Source organism: Ammospiza caudacuta, chromosome 3 (genome assembly GCF_027887145.1).
Source record: "Ammospiza caudacuta isolate bAmmCau1 chromosome 3, bAmmCau1.pri, whole genome shotgun sequence".
NCBI classification, from domain to species: Eukaryota; Metazoa; Chordata; class Aves; order Passeriformes; family Passerellidae; genus Ammospiza; species Ammospiza caudacuta.
The window spans coordinates 1,126,023-1,142,493 of NC_080595.1; the positions used below are offsets into that span (position 1 = coordinate 1,126,023).

Sequence of the window (16,471 nt, forward strand, 5' to 3'; positions counted from 1 at the left end):
GCTCTGCCCCCTGCCAGGCACTTCATCTGCTCTGCTCAGCTGGTGCCGAGCTGCAAGAGCTCTTGGCTTCAGTTTATTTATTGCTGAGGGCTCCTGGGGTGCCACAGCTTGGCTGATTTACACCCTTGCAGAGAGGTGACTCGTTTGCTGGGAGACATCCCACATGGTGAATCACCACTCAGGGTTACTTTACTGACCCTGGCAATTAAGAGGATATTAGAAAGCCTTTCCAAGGGGAATCTCAGCCTTGGGGTGATCATATGTGAAAGTGCCCTCCTGGGGAAAAAAACCCTCGAAGAAAAGAACATTATGCTAAGAGGAGCAGATCTTAATGCCATGAGAAGCTGTGAGATCATCTGGTCTGGGCTGTCCATCACAGTCCCCTCTGCTGCATCCACACTGAGCACAGGGTGCAAGCACCTGCTGTGGCACCATCCCACGCAGTGCATCATCCCCTCTTCCTGCCAGTGCTTGCAATCCATCATCTCTGCTCTGGGAATGCAGAAAGGAAATAAAGGTGATGAGTGAAACAGCTGGGGCAGTGGAACAGAAGTACAGGTGCTGCCATTTGTTGAGACAGTTTATTGGTGTGGCTGGAAGTCACGTCCCAGCTCTCCTGCAAAAGCCTTCCTGTAAACCAGCACATTTTCTTACCAGTTCATCGGCTCCTGCACACTGCTTTTTGCTTCCCATTGTTCCAGAGTCGCTGCAAATGCACATTGTGCTGGCATGGGCAGGGGCTGGAGGCACAGGCACGTGCAATTTCTTGTTTCTCAAAAGCCTGCAGGGAAATTTCCCTGCCTTCTCCTGGCACTGCCCCTCCTGTCAGCAAAGGCTCAGGGTAAGGTCTCCTCAGTCAACTGAGGCTCTTGAACCAACGAACGGAGAAAACTGGGCTTGTGTTAAGAAATTTTTATTTGTCCTTTGGATCTGTAATGTAAGCACATAAAATTACAAGTGGAAGAAACATCATGCCACAAAATTGCATAGAATTTTTACAAAAATGTGAATTATGCCTCTGAAACAATCATAGATTGAGGAACCGAAAAAATATGTACATGTTAACTGGAATATTTCATCCTACTCTGAAAGCAAATCATCAAGGACTAATCAATCACAGACACTATTAGTACAATGTACAAGAGCAACACTGATTTCAAAGAAAGGCAAGCAATGATGTCCCTTTAGTTATCTGTCAGTGAATGTTTAGCTAATACATGAGCATTAATTAACATAATTATGAACATGTTAAGTCTAAAATGTCTGGCCTTCATTAGAATTTTTAAAATTCTGTTTATACTGCCAAAACCAAGCTATTTTCAGTAGTGTAAAGATATCTGAAGTGCACGACCTAGTTTAATATAGACAGCTCTATTCTATACAGCAGAAAGTCCACAATACAGCATTTCCACACATTCAACACGGAACAAGGCAAATACATAAAAGGCACAAGACTTGCACATCATAAAGACCCTTTTGTCATTATCTTACTCTAGTTCAAGTAATATCAATATTAAATGATATCAGTTTCACTGAAATAGTTTGAACGATGCAAGATGTACAGGATCACACACTACCTTACACCTGCAGAAAGTGGCACTGTACAGATATAAAAAAATGGGAGTACGGGAAATGGTCAAATACAAACGTACTGTAAAATGACTACAGCTGATAGTATATTGAACCCAACCGGTCTATTTATTTCTTATTAAATATAAATAAAAGGTTCACTGGCGTTTGCCCGAGTTTCTCTGAGGGCTGAGCGAAGTCCTGGCTCCCCCGGAGCCCCCGGGAACGTCACCGAGGCTCGGAGGGGCCAGGACTGTCCCAAAAGCCTGCGCTGTACAACGCTTCTGTAATGCAACAGCTTCAGTTTTATATGAACACTGCTAGCAGTTTATTCTCGTAATAATTTAGACAACACGTCATTTTAACTTTATAAAATGCAGCATTAAATCTCGACTCTACATTTTCAATGAGTGATTAAGATTGATTTCAAAGTGCAAAACTAGGATTAGCAGAGGAGTCACCTTTCCTAGCGTTAAGATGAAAGTCAGATTTTTGAATTTCATGTGCACTGATTTCATCATCATAAACCAGAACAATTTAATTCAAAATATGATCTCCAAACAATGTGCAATTTTTCTTTCTTTCTGCTCTAAGTTTAAAAAGGAAACATCAAAATACTGTTTGTTTTCCAAGATTTGAACTTATATATATATACACCATTATTTAACTGAAAACTTAAGCTCGATTTGTATTTTATTGCTTAAATTTAAATAAAATAAGTTACTTTAAGTACTAAACTCCTGAGGGAATGGAAGTAAGGTAACTCAACTGTTAGGATGTGTTAAACGCCTCCCTATTAACTGATTGCTCTCTCCGTGTACCCCTAGGTAAGGCCCTGATCTTCAAGGGGGGATGTGAGTGTTATTCCCAGCCCAGCTCCCGAGCCCAGTGGTGCAGGAGAACACAACTCTGCAGGATCAGGTGTGTCCAGGCCAGCCTGGGGCTTCTGGGCTGGTGTCCCCTTGCCCCAAGGCCCCTTCACCAGCAGGGAAGGATCGTGCACTGGCCCAGGTACAATCCCAACTGTCTGAGGTGTCTCGTGATTCCCATTTCTGCTGGGGGGCAATCCACACAACAGCATTTCTTTACCTTTTCAAATATCCTGACTTTCAAATGTGTCTCTGTCATCTGATAGAAATTGCCCAGAATGTGCTGTTACTTCTCTCATGCATATCATACAGTACGCTAACTTTGATTGTTCTTATTTTAACAAGTCAGTTAAACAGATTAATATACATTTTTAAATAACAGTGGTCAGGTTTTTATACTTTGCTTTTAAATTTTAGACCTTAGTAAAACTGAACCTCAGTCTTAAAAATAATGGAAGATTCTGTTAGATTTCAAATACTGTAGTCCTAAACATTTTATAATCCTATCAAATTCAGTAAGCTTAAAATATGATACTTAAAATCAAAACTTTTGAGTCTGCAAAATATATATCAAATTTATATTCTAAAACTACTTTGATTTACACCACTAACACCACAAAAAGAATTCTATGATTCCATGATTATTCTATAGCAGTATAACCCAGATGTTAGCTCTCGGAAAGATTTTCCCTACTCACAGATCCCTGAAACATTTCATTTGGCCAAGAGACCACATCAGCTTCAAATAGCAACATGCTGTGTGTGTATATGGACAGATGTGTGTGCACATACAGCTATATATATATATAAATGTATATATATACAAACATATATGCACTCACACGGTGTAGCAAACACAGACGGACACAGACACCGACAATCTCCACGTGGGTTCTTCTCTCCGTTTTCCTCTCGTCCCCACAGTTCCAAGAATTTTCAGCAGCAAATATATGTCTCTCCATGGGATAAACATAATATCAAGACAGCAAGCCACCAGTGCTTGCAGAGCTAAAAAGGATCCAAGGTTTCAGTGCAATTGTAAAAGGATGGTACAGCTGTCAAGGTGCAGTTATAAAGAAGGAAACAAATATGATTAGGTACTGTTGCGATATTCGCCAGGATCTCTATTAGTTTGGAGCACTTGGCTCTGGCACTCCAAAAGGAAATCTGCACACGCTTTTCTCTGTACAATACACTGGTCTTCATTAAACATTCTTAACAGTGAACATGGCCAGAAAATTACCCACTGTAAACTGGCCAAAAAAAAAAAAAAAAAAAAAGAAAAATAAAGAGAAGAGGGAGGTTAACATATTAATTTTCCCATTACAACTGCACTAAGCTTTAGGCCAATAATCAGATGAAGAATGAGAATGAAGACCTTTGCAGAATACTTTTCTAAAATGTTCCTTTGGGGAGATGTGCACTGGAATGCGGATTCCTGCTGCCGCCCTCCAGGAGCTCACCGCGGCACGGCGGAGACGGGCAGCGGGGAAGGGTGCGCCCCGTGCACTGACTGCTTCCTGGGCACTTAAAAAGTAGTATCAAACACTTTCTCTTGGGTATCTTCTTCCAATTCCTCCTCACTCTGCGGAGGTTTATGGTTTGATTTTCCACTGTCACAGGCCAGGGAAGAGGGGGCAGAACTGTGGTCTCCATCCTCACTGATTTTCCCTTTCATGGCTTCCTGTACGAACTCCAGAATTTCCAAAGGCAGTCTTTTGAATTTGTCTTGATATTCCTGATCAAGTTCCACCTGCAACTACAACAAAAGAGACAAGCTGTCTTCAGGTGTATGTGATGTGACCAGTGCTACAGGATGGGGAAAGCACCACACCAGGCAGGAGGGGCATTACCAAGGCATTTTTGCACAATTCAAGACCGTACTCCCTTCCTTCCCGTATCAGCACCACGCATCCAAAGTGCCTATCAATTTCCATGCAGTCATTGCAAAGCTGGAGGAACGTGCAGTCGCAAGGCTGGTTTTGGGTACCGTCCTTGGGTACCCAAATCCTTCAAATTCATGTGGATTTAACTGTAGTGGTGTCCATACTCCCACTGGCTTTGACAAGACCCCATTCAGGTGCAGTATGGATCACGGATAGGCCTTTGAAAGAGCAAGGCCTTCATTGAGCTTCAGGTAGTTAATCACACATCAAACACACCACAAACGTTGCTCTGAGAACAATAAAACAACTTGTGCCAGATTTCTGGGGTTGGAGAAACCATTAGGAAAAAGTCAGTTGTCAAAGGGAGTCAGAGAGGGAGGGAAAACACGTTAAATTACATTTCTTAGGGCTAGATCATGGAAAGTTACATTATCGGATTAATGCAGAATGTGTCTTGGACATTACTGGGGAAAAAGTGTCATATCATCAACAGGATGCAAAAGGCATGCAGAAAGAAATCTGGCTATCAGTCTTCAGGAAGCAGTGGGTCCTTTCCCAGTATTTATTAGTACAGCCTTTGTTTTTAGTGCCCATATTAGGATCTGCACGATCCATTATTTGAAAAACAGTAGTGTGTATCAAAGTTTCAACTGAAGACAAAGCCAATTTTTTCATCATGACCAATATGAGCACAGCAGGAAGCGAAAGGGGTGAGTTCCAAAGCCAGACCCGCTCCATCTGTCCGTCCGTCCATCCATCCATCCATCCATCCATCCATCCATCCATCCATCTACCCACCTTCTTAAAAAGAGGGAGTCAGGTTCTGCTAACTGTAGCTGCAGCAGTTTTGCAATAGTTTCTTAGGCAATTGTGTTTTCAGGTAAGTATTTTCCCAGGATTTCCAGGATAAAGGTGCTGGGAATTCTGATCCTTCAGCCCTAGGCCTGAGTCTGTCCTGTGCAGTTTCAGGTCTCCTCCACCCCACTGCAACAGCTCTCAACAGGCAGTGCAAATTTTCACCTGAACATCAGGTCCTGTCCTAGGCTTCCCATTCTTCACCTGTCCACACACACCATGTGCCTCTATCCCTGCCCCTCCCTCTGAGCCCTTCCAATCCCATTCCCCATGCTTCTGGCCTGGTTTTCATCCTGCATCTCTGACTTTATTTTTGTGAGGCCTCTTCTCCTTTCTCCTGATGTGCAAATCAATGTCCTCAGCTCACCCGGTCTAGTTCTACATTCCTTAATTAGACAAATTCTGCAGCTTTTCTTCCTCAAGATCTAAGATCTGTTCTTTTTCCTTTTGGTTTCCCTGCTAAAGCTCTTTTCCTGCCTTCTTTCTGGCAATTCTCCTGATGTCCTGGCCTCTGTTTCCCACCTCAGATAAAACCAAGTCTGAGGCACAAACGGTTCCATTAAACACACCCTGTGTCTAAAATACATATTTCTATCAGCCAGAAATATATAGTTGTCACTGTGGTAGTTAATAATTATCATAACACCCTTCTTCTTTTCCTGCACTCCTTCATTTTCTGGCTTTATGCAGAGATACAAATTTTCTGAAGGAATCCTCCTTTTGTCTCCATTTTGCAAACACTTCCACAAGTACAGGCAGCATCAGAGGAACAGTGCCATGGCTGGTGGATAAGCTGGAATGATCCTCCCTCTCTGCCCTGCTCAGCACAGCCCCAGCAGTGACTCCTGATGCCCAGGGAGCCCCTTAGCCCCCACGAGATCACATCCTCACTGCTGGATGTCAGCAGCACAGCACTCAGCGGCTCACACTGCAAAGCCACACATTACAGCCTGAGCAAAAGAATAAATTCTTCCTTCATGGCGCTTGGGGTTACAGTTCAAGCTAAATATCTGCCCTGTAAAACCACAGGAGTGTCCAAGGCAGAGATGGGCTGCTGCATTCCCCCACCTCACTGTCACACGTGGCGTTTGTGAATTTTGGGCACCTCAGGTACAGAAGGTGTGCAGTATCACAAGTCAGGGGAAAGGCTCCTGGCTCTCAACTTCCTTCAGAACCTCAATGTGCTTAATTAGGTTTAAAAGCAAAGGAAATATTTGAAATCCCTCAGAAAGTGAACGTTATGTGAACCCAGCGCAGCCATAAGCATCTTGTTAGGTAATGGTTGCATCCAGTATTCTCCTAAAGCACGTCCAGTGGCTAATCCCCCCTGAGCTGAGTGCTCAATAGAGATGACGTGGATCTGGTGGATCTGGAGCCACCCCTCTGTCTCCAGAGACAGTCTACAGAGATATCTCATCATGAGAAGGTTGAAGTTAGTTGAGAAGGAGCAGCCAGCAGACAAGGAGGGTTGATTAAACTGCATCAGTAAAAATTAGTTTTGTTTTTGACTCCAAAGGCTCTGTCAGCTCTTCCCCTTGCTCAGTCTCTGACAAGCCCCTCAGATCCCATCCATTCTCTGGCCCCTGAGCTGCCACAGGAGGTTAAAGAAACAAGTTGCCTGCTTAAAACCAGCTAGCCTAAAGAAATCCAGCTGTTTTTCTCCTAAAAGCCTCAGTGTTGTTCTGTTTGTTCTGCAGCTTCACAGGGACATTGCAGTTCATGGCAGTGAATGGAGAGCTGCCCTCCCAGCAGCAGCAGCCACACACAGCTCTCATTTGGCTGGCTGATGGCAAATCAGGGTGCCAGGTCAGTGTGTGAGTGAAAACCTCTGTGCTCCACCAGCGCCTCACCAGATCCACCCAGGGCTGGCTGATGGCAAGTCAAGGTACCAGGTTACAGTGTGAGTGAAAACCTCTGTGCTCCACCAGCACCTCACCAGGTCCACCCAGGGCCCTTCTGCTCAGCCTGCTGTTCCCCTGGCTGCTTCCCATCACAAGTCCACCTACCCCAATTTCTCTGCTCCCCAGCTACTGAACAAGGTGACCTACACTTGCTGCTAGGATTTTGGAGTCAGACAAGGGGGGGGAATGAGACTGGCACATCATTATCTGGACCACTGTCCTCATTAACATGTAACAACCTTCCTCCTGTTATCTCACTGCCTGCCCTCTTGCAGATCCTCTGTCCTCTCCTTGACCCACCCCCACGTGGCTTTATTGTCCCACAGGTGGACACTGTTTCTTGTTCAGGTAGATCTCACTCCCTGTACTTTACTGACAGGCAGGGGGTTAAAACTTTAACATGCAGAGCCATCATTAGGTGTTGGCAACTGGCTCCTTGGGGACAGGAGATGACTGTGTTAGTCCCTCTTGATGGCTGTGCCCAGAAGCTCTTCAATGTGTGCTTCCACCTCCTACCTTTTACATTTTTCCCCAGCAGCGCGAGTTAAAAGCTGCCAGGTGATGCTCCCCTCAGCTTCGCTCAGAACGCGCCCCGGACAAACAGCACCACCCGCACCTCGCAGGCAAGCCCGCGGCGCTGGGCTGAGGGGCAGGGCTCCCAGGTGAGCAGAGCTCCCGGAGCCCAGCCGCTGCCCAGCTGCCTCCAGCTCAAAGGGCTCTGCAGCACCCTCGGTGCAGCTGCTGCCCACAAAGGGCCCTGCGCTTGCCCCCTCCTCATCCCCGCACCCTGGGACACAGCTCACACGCCTTCTGGAATGCATCTGCCGCTCAGGAATACCCCAAGGGTCACTGCTGGAAAAGCATCTCCAGAATCAATCTTCAGCCAAAAACCTTTTGAGAAAGTTATGTGGGAAATACAACCAATTACACATTTCGGTGAAAAAATCCCACCAAAACACAGTTTTTGTTGAAACAAAAACATTAATTATGGCCATATTTGGTTTGATGAAGTTGTCCCATTGCAAGGATTTAATATGACTCCAAATAAGTCACTTTTTTGAGTCTCAGGTTTTTCCATTCTGTGGGAATTTTTCTCTAAGGGCAGATTTTTGAGTTTGGTGTTTCTGTTCTATCTCCTTTTAAATTTATCCTATTTTGTTTTTCTGATGACTTTCTTTCCCTTAATGATGCAGTGAATTATGAATGGAAAATTATTCAAATATCCTGGCTCAACAATTTAGGTAAAAATAGACTCTGAGGACTAAATAGTTCAGTATCTCCAACAATCTCTGACATTTCCAGCAGTAAAAACTTTATGCTTAAGATTTTTTCACAATTTTTGAGTTAAGATTTCAAACGTGAGACATTTTAAAGTTGTGTCATTTCTCCTTGAAATGATACAATAATATATGAAAAATGACACAAATAATATATGAAATAACACAATAATATAGGAAATACTTACTCTTATGATATTTGATTGTTGCATTTACTCACAGTTGAAATGTGGTGCTCATTTGTATCCATAATTACCCTGGCAATGCCCACGTGCAGGATATTATTTAATTCCACACAGACAGTGCCTGTGCTTTTTGTTTTACTGATGAGAACTCAAGGGCATTTGTTTCTTCTGTGCAATTTCAGCAGGATGTGCTTTGACACCAGGCTGTGAGTGGCCACTGCACATTTGTAACCGAAGGGGGGCTGCAGCCTCTGCAGGGAATTTCAGTTCAGCACAGCTCCCGTTTCCCTCATCGCGTGCCATGGGAATGTTTGTTGTGCTAACACCAGCCCCGCCGATGCTGTCAGCGCTCAGCGTTGCCGTATTGCCACAGCAGCACTGGGCTGGGACTGGGGCCCCCTCCTCACTCCTCCCCTCCTTCTCTAAATCTGCTAAAGCCACAAACACTTCTTTTTCTTCCTGCAAATATTTGACCCATGTGCCTTAAGATACTTTTAAATAGAGGATTTGGGGCTTTTAAGCCTGCATCGGACAACAAATATGCATAATGTCAGCGACCTCAATTTAGCTTCCAAAATAGCACATGGAGGACTCCCAGATACAGGGTACAGAGAGCAGGAAGGCTGCTGTTCCTCTGCTTTTCATTTGCACAGCTTACTTAATTAGAAAGCCATTCTGGAGGGATACAGCATTAAAAGACACATGAGCAGCAAGAACTGTTAAAAGCAGATGGAGGCTCAGTAACAGGGAGAGTGAAATTGAGGAACAGAGCTCAGGGATCAAGTGATTTATAGGCAGCAATTTTTGTTTAATTGGAAACAGTAGGAGTTCCTTATTAAGGAGCATGTTATTCCCTCCACTAAGCAGATTTCTGCTGGGAAGGCAAAGGAGTAAGCACAGCTCAGATGTCCTCATGCCTCCGGGCCACAGTCCCAGTGCAGCAGGGGCTGGAGCCCTGCTGCCCCACCAGAATGGCCTAAGGCAGCAGGGGCAGCAGCAGGCTCTGGGGAAGCAGGCTCTCCTGGGCAAGGAGTCACCTCTGCATGTGCACAGAGCACCTAAGGGCTCCTTTTGCTCCCAGGGACACCAGGGAAGGGCGTAAAGGGATGTGCCAGCCATGTTAATTAACATTTGGGCTTCATACAGCTCAAGGACAGCACTGCCAACCCTGAGCTGAAACTATCAGGTAGACAGAAGTGTGGAACCATCAAGGGGAGCCTAAGGGCACTTGGCAGCTGAGGTGGCACCAGGTAAAGAGCAGCAGGAAATGCCTCCGTGCTGTCTGGAAAGCTCCTGTTGATGCGTCCTGTCCTCAGACAAGGACATCTCTGCATTTCAAACAGTGGTTACTTGGCAGACCGTGAGACACACCAGGCACACCAATTCCCAAATCCTCCTGTGCCTCCCTGCCTGAAGGAGATGCTCCCACGTCCTCCCCACCAGGCTGACCTGAGCACCCGCAGTGTCCAGGTGCTGGCTCAGCCCCAGCTCTGCCTGCCCCCCGTGCCCCCCATGCCCCCCGGCTGCACAGCCCCGCTCCGTGCTGGACAGAAAGCACCAGCAGGGACGGCAGAGGCCAGCCAGGGCTGTCATCATGCCCTGGTGTCTGCCCTTGCACACACACTGCCCCCCTTACCTGCCCTGCTGCAGCCCAGGGCTCTCTGTCAGGGACAGGGGATGTGCTCTGCCTGCCCAGGGTACACAAGTCCCCAAAGGAATGAGTCCCTCTGATGTGTGCTGTGCCAAGGCACCAGACTGTCACCTGGGGCCCATCAATCTGTGCCTCTGTTAACTGCAGCCTCCATTAAACCAGTGGCACCTGGCTCCTGCAGTTTAGTGTTTATAAGGGGCTCGTATCCACCTTTGTGTAGTAAATCCACATTTGCTCCAATAACTGATTAAAAATAAATGTCCGGGGCATCTGACTCACTTTCTCTTTAATTATCCAACCCAAACTTCTGTCATTGGTATCAATAAATCTCCCTCTAGCAAACCACCCATCGCTCCAAGCACTACCCCCTGAACCTGACCATGACCTTCAGCTTCTTTGACCAATTTTCAAGCCCATCCTTCCTAGGAGTCCCACTAATCCTCATCTCAATAGCATTCCCAGCTCTCTTACTGCCCTCCCTAGACAATCCATGAGTTACTAATCCAGGAGTTACCATCAGTGCTGCCCAGGTTATACACATATTGAACACACATTCACCTGTACAGTATCTCTGCTGAGACCTGCTGGGTTAGAGAAGGTCCTACAGCAAAAGCCTGAACTGGAGATCTTTGCCTACTGGCAATTGTATTGTTAGCAGCAATTTCAGATCTCTTGCATTTTCTTTAAAGAAATTATTTCAAGAACTAGGTTGCACTGAGTTCTGTGGGAGGATTTTCTTCACAGTAACTCGTTTCCTGTTTCTTCAAAAGCCTGGCAGTTTATTCTCATGCACAGCCCTGCTCTGTGCCTTGCAAGCTGCATACTTGGAATTACTCCTCTTTCTGATGATTACTTCATGTAACAGTTTGCTTTTGAGGACAAAATGCTTTCTTAAGCTGTCAAGTGGCTCTTAGACAACACCATAAAAGCATGACCTATGCACCTCATAATGCATATGAATAAAAATAATTTGAGCTAGAATGAACAGGAGAAAATCCCCTTTCTATGGGCATTTTAAAGGTAGATTCTGAGATTCTGTTCTTTTTCATCATCACTTAAGTAAGCTGTCTTCACTGTAAGCAAAGGAGAATCTGCTCAGTTTCAATGCAATAAATCCAGAGAAGCTCCCCTCATCTATCAGCAGACACTGCCCTTAGTTTACTGGGGTGGATCCAGGGTAAATAACTCGAGTGACAGAGCTCAAAGAGAGCGTCTTAGCTGGTCCTTTTTTAAAGTGCTCTCGATATTTTGGATACTGCAAAACAAACAAACAACAAAAAGAATCAGTGCAGCCATTACCTTCTAATAAATGATGTTTTTCCACTTCCCCGGTGCCTCCAAGGCAGACAGCCTGCAAACAGCACAGGCCTTCCAAGAGTGGCACTATTGTAATCCTCATCTCAAGAGGTCATGACAGTCCCTTGGAAACTCATTTTAAATGACATCTTGAGGTTACAACAGCAACAATATGTCCCAGAAATATTCCAAAGCCTGGGCAGAGCCAGCAGAGGACACGGGACTCGGCAGCAGCAGCAGCAGCATGGCTGCAGAGCAGGGTGTCCCCGGCAGCCATGGAACCTGCAGGACACTCAATATTCACTGTGCTTGGCCTGAGAGTGGTGGTGTCCCCCTAAGTGAGAGATTCTGGCAATTTTGGAAAGAGGAGAGACAACAAAAGAAAGTTTCAGGTGCTTAAGGCCGCCTGTGTGAGGGCTCAGGAGCTGCTGGAGCTCAGATCTGGGAAAAGGTGGTGGAACCCACAGCAGAGCTTTTGGCTGCTCACCTAGACTGAACCCTGGGTTCAGTTTAACAAAGCACTTCCCGGTCTCTCATATCCACCTTGCTAACAGCAATGACAGTGGTGTCTGTGTCTGGCTCTTGCAGGACATCTCTAACAGGTCAGTGCCACAGAAAATTCCCTCTGAGCCTGCTCCTCCAACAGGACAATGGAAAGGAGACAATCCCTTGGTGTGTCTCTCTCCAGGGCCATCCCTGTGCTCCTGGAAGCCAAGGGAACAGCTCGGGCTGTGACTGAATCTGGCAGCTCCTTTCACTGCCACAGCTGCCCTGAGCCTCCAGCCTGCTCTGAGGACAGGAGCTGCAGCACACACTGAGGGCTGTGCCTCTGCACACAGCACCCTCTGAGGGCACACGCTCGCTGCCAGCCCCACGGCCCTCACCATGCGCAGGGAGCTGCCACCATTGGCTCAGAAATAATCACTGATACAGCCTCTGCTGCACTTTGAATGTGCCTTGCTCTCCATGCCAGGGGGCTTTGCAAGACGGAGACCCACTGAAAGGTCTGCTTGGAAAATTACTGAGCACTCAGTCCTTCTCCTGATATCTTGTTAAAAATGGATGTTTCTAGACTGGAAAGCAAGCACGCTCTGAATAAAGATCAAAGCCTTCAAAGTTGCTTTGAAAACCTTTTCAAGCAGTTGCAGCTCTATAATCCCCTGTAACAGCGAAGGCTATTCCAAAATATTTCCTAACTCATCAACAACATGAATCTGGCTTCTTCTTTACTATTAGCAGAGACTTTTGCATTGGCTCTCCTCAGATAATGATCCAAGTCAGTGACAGACCCACTGAACATAGCAGGCCAATGAAAAAACCCACTCAGAACCTGGCAGAAGTTACCAGCGCAGACAGAGCCACTGTCCCTCCTCCTCCAGTGCTTTGGCCTTTGCACTCCCAGATGCCAGGCAAGTTCCGAGGCTGGGTTTAACAATGACAAAGAGCTGGGCCCAGGTTCAAACCCATGTGCTGATGAATATGTTCATGATTACCTAATGGCCATCAACTGGAGATGTATCATTGCTGCTGGGCACTGAGGCTGCTCTGTATTTATATTCTGTGATTATCTTCACATCCCTCCACTTCCACCCTGAGTTCATCCACATATCCACACTGCTCATCATCTCATGCTGTATTACACAACACACTGGGCTTTTTTTTCACTTGAGAGGCAAAATTAGTGTGGAATTTTAACTGCAACTATTAAAAACTTCAGAGCTTAATGTAAGAGCAACACTGCCCAGCAGTTCAGCCTAATTAAAAATAGCCTGAAGGTTTTTCTTCCTTATACTACAATGAGCTTTAAAGGGAAAAACCCTCCTCTTGCTGTCTGTGCTGCTGTTCCTGGATTAAGCAGTACTGTGCACTAGGAGGTTGGCTGAGCCTTCCTCATGATTAAGTTCAAGGGATTAATATTTCAGTTCAGTTGTTTCTCATTTAAACATTGTCTCCAAAGTTCATATTAACACTGACTGCTGCAAGCTTAGGCAACTCTCTAATTACCCATCAAGTTTAAATGACCCGTGCAGAAAACTTTATTTCAGTGATGTCCAGCAAGCATCCCACAATGCAAAAATTGACAAAGAAGGTAATTTCATCAAGGCAGATCAACAGGACAAAGCTGCCCAGGGCAGCACACACCCAAAGCTCACTCCAGCCTACAGGGCAGGGATTGGCTTTAATGGGGTTTGGAGCTGCAGCCACACACGCACAGGTGCAAACACAGCAGATGAAGGGAAGGAACTGCTGGCACTAAAGGGCATGAGATGCTTGCTCCTGACCCAGCAGGGAGCTGGGGTAATTGTAGCCTGCCTCACAAAGGAGAGGTGCAAAGCTGTGTGTCAGTGGCTCAGGGCTTTCACCTGAACATCACTCCTTTTTTCAATTTAAGCAAACTGCAAAGGGTGAAGGAGTCTGGGAAAAGGGACCAGACTGCTACTTAAAATCCAACAGTCAAGAGATAAGAAGCTCCCACAGAGAAGGGCAGCTGCCTTGCTCACCTGCAGACCCTGCTCTCTCTGTACAGCCCCCTCTGGGTCTGCCTGCAGCACCTGAGCTCCCTGGGGAAGGGAAGCTGCTGCTGAGGGGGTTTCTGCCTCCTGATGCTGATGCTGGGTGAGGAACTGCCACCCTGCCCGTGCTGCAGCCTCCCAGCCTGGTGCAGGGAGGAGCGGTGACAGAAATGTGTCGCAGGCCTGCGCGTGAGGCTGTGCCGCGGCACACTTCCCCTGGCTCTGGACACATCCTGTTGAACGCGTCTCTGTGTTAGAGACTGCCGCTGAGCTCTGGTCAGCCCCGCTGCTGCCAGCAGAAGGGACACACCAATCCCTCAGGAGCCAGCCGGGGCGGGAGCATGAGGGCCAGCCCAGCTCAAACCCCTGAGGATCAGCTCCCCTGGTGCCCCCTGTCCCCCCGGGCTCAGTGGCACAGGAAGGTCACTGTGGGCCTCCCCACAGCCCCTGCAGGAACTGTGAGCTCCTCACTGTGAGCTGGAGCTGCCCCCTCTCCTCCTGGGCTTAACACAGTTCATCAAAGCTCAGTTCACCACAGGGTCGAGCCTGAGCTCAGATGAAGCTCATGGAACTTCACTAAGCCCTTTGCTTTTTTTTCCACTGAGAGGCATGCCATCGAAATGCCTAACATGATCCCCCTGGAGCTCCACTTTGTTTTTAATCTGATTTCATTTATGTGTATCACTATTGGTAGCTTCTCTCTTGGAAAGGTTTTGCACCATGCAAAACCTTATTTAACAAAAAAACCCACTGGCAGTAGAACAAAACCTCTTTCCATTACAAGAACTTATCTTTTTAATGCTCTATCAGTGTTTTATTATTATTTTGGTACTTGACATCTTCCAAAAGCATTAAAAAGTTCTTGAGAGGTCTTACAGCTTTACAGTGTATTCTCTGATGCCAATTCTGATCACAATCTAGCTGAAGATAAGTTTAATGAACACTAGAAAAATAAAGGCCTTTCATAAGTGATCAAGTGATTTGAAGAAGCAAAAGGGTACTTTAAAAACACGTGTTTCTCACTTTAGAGCCCTACTCTAAAAATGTGCAGAGTGCACATCTCTGCAACAGAAATTCACCTGGAACTTGGGGAGTACTTATTTCAAATCATAATAGAAAGTATCAGAAATGAAAGAGATTATTAACTTGCAAATACACCTTTTAGAACAACAACTATAAAATGTCATCTTTTCCCCATCTCAGGGAAATCCATTTAGTATTAGAGAAATACAGACAGACATTAGATTTAGTGATGGTGAGTGAATAATAAAGTCTTCTGCTACTCTAAATAACAGTAAAAAGATTATTCTGAATTAGTTACAGAAGTTATTCCTAAAAAATTCTTATCACTTATGTTATTTAAACTTTCTTACATATCAATTAGTTTGAAATAATAAGTCTTTAGGCTATCTATTAATTGCAGCGCTGTTGGCACGATCTGTGCTTAAAATTACACAATGAAAATTAAGCTGAAACACCAAGCTGTCTTGGCTAACAAAAAAGATTTCCTCAGCCCTTTGGATAGAGCAGGAGAGAGAATGGGGGCACAGAATCCACAGGAGAACTCAGATTGCTGAGTTAAAGCTGCCTCCTGCCACAGGCTGCCAGGGGCTGTGCAGGGCATGGGGTGAGAACGTGGCTGAGGCTGCAGGGCAGCTTGCCATGCACAGCTCCCATTGCCCTGCACAGTTCCCACTGCCATGCACAGCTCCCATTGCCCTGCACAGTTCCCACTGCCATGCACAGCTCCCATTGCCCTGCACAGCTCCCATTACCCTGCACAGCTCCCATTGCCCTGCACAGTTCCCATTGCCATGCACAGTTCCCATTGCCCTGCACAGTTCCCACTGCCATGCACAGCTCCCATTGCCCTGCACAGCTCCCATTACCCTGCACAGCTCCCATTGCCCTGCACAGTTCCCATTGCCATGCACAGTTCCCATTGCCCTGCACAGTTCCCACTGCCATGCACAGTTCCCATTGCCCTGCACAGCTCCCATTACCCTGCACAGTTCCCATTGCCCTGCACAGTTCCCATTGCCCTGCACAGCTCCCATTGCCCTGCACAGCTCCCATTGCCCTGCACAGCTCCCATTGCCCTGCACAGTTCCCATTGCCCTGCACAGCTCCCATTGCCCTGCACAGTTCCCACTGCCATGCACAGTTCCCATTGCCCTGCACAGCTCCCATTACCCTGCACAGTTCCCATTGCCCTGCACAGCTCCCATTGCCATGCACAGTTCCCATTGCCCTGCACAGTTCCCATTGCCATGCACAGCTCCCATTGCCATGCACAGCTCCCATTGCCCTGCACAGCTCCCATTGCCCTGCACAGCTCCCATTGCCCTGCACAGTTCCCACTGCCATGCACAGTTCCCATTGCCCTGCACAGTTCCCATTGCCCTGCACAGTTCCCATTGCCCTGCACAGTTCCCATTGCCCTGCACAGCTCCCATTGCCATGCACAGT

The 16,471-nt window shown here is 46.6% G+C and overlaps 1 protein-coding gene across 3 annotated transcripts in view; it reads right to left on the reverse strand.

The window, feature by feature from the left end:
- Positions 1-897: 897 nt before the first annotated feature.
- PLCB1 (phospholipase C beta 1) overlaps positions 898-16,471 on the reverse strand; it is a 290,674-nt gene continuing 275,100 nt past the window's right edge. Inside the window, exon 32 of one of the 3 annotated variants that reach the window (XM_058802822.1) lies at positions 898-4,197. In XM_058802822.1, the coding sequence (XP_058658805.1) occupies positions 3,967-4,197 (231 nt within the window). In that variant the 3' untranslated portion in view covers positions 898-3,966. The remainder of the gene's footprint in view (positions 4,198-16,471) is intronic. The other 2 variants (XM_058802823.1, XM_058802824.1) reach the window with 2 other exon arrangements.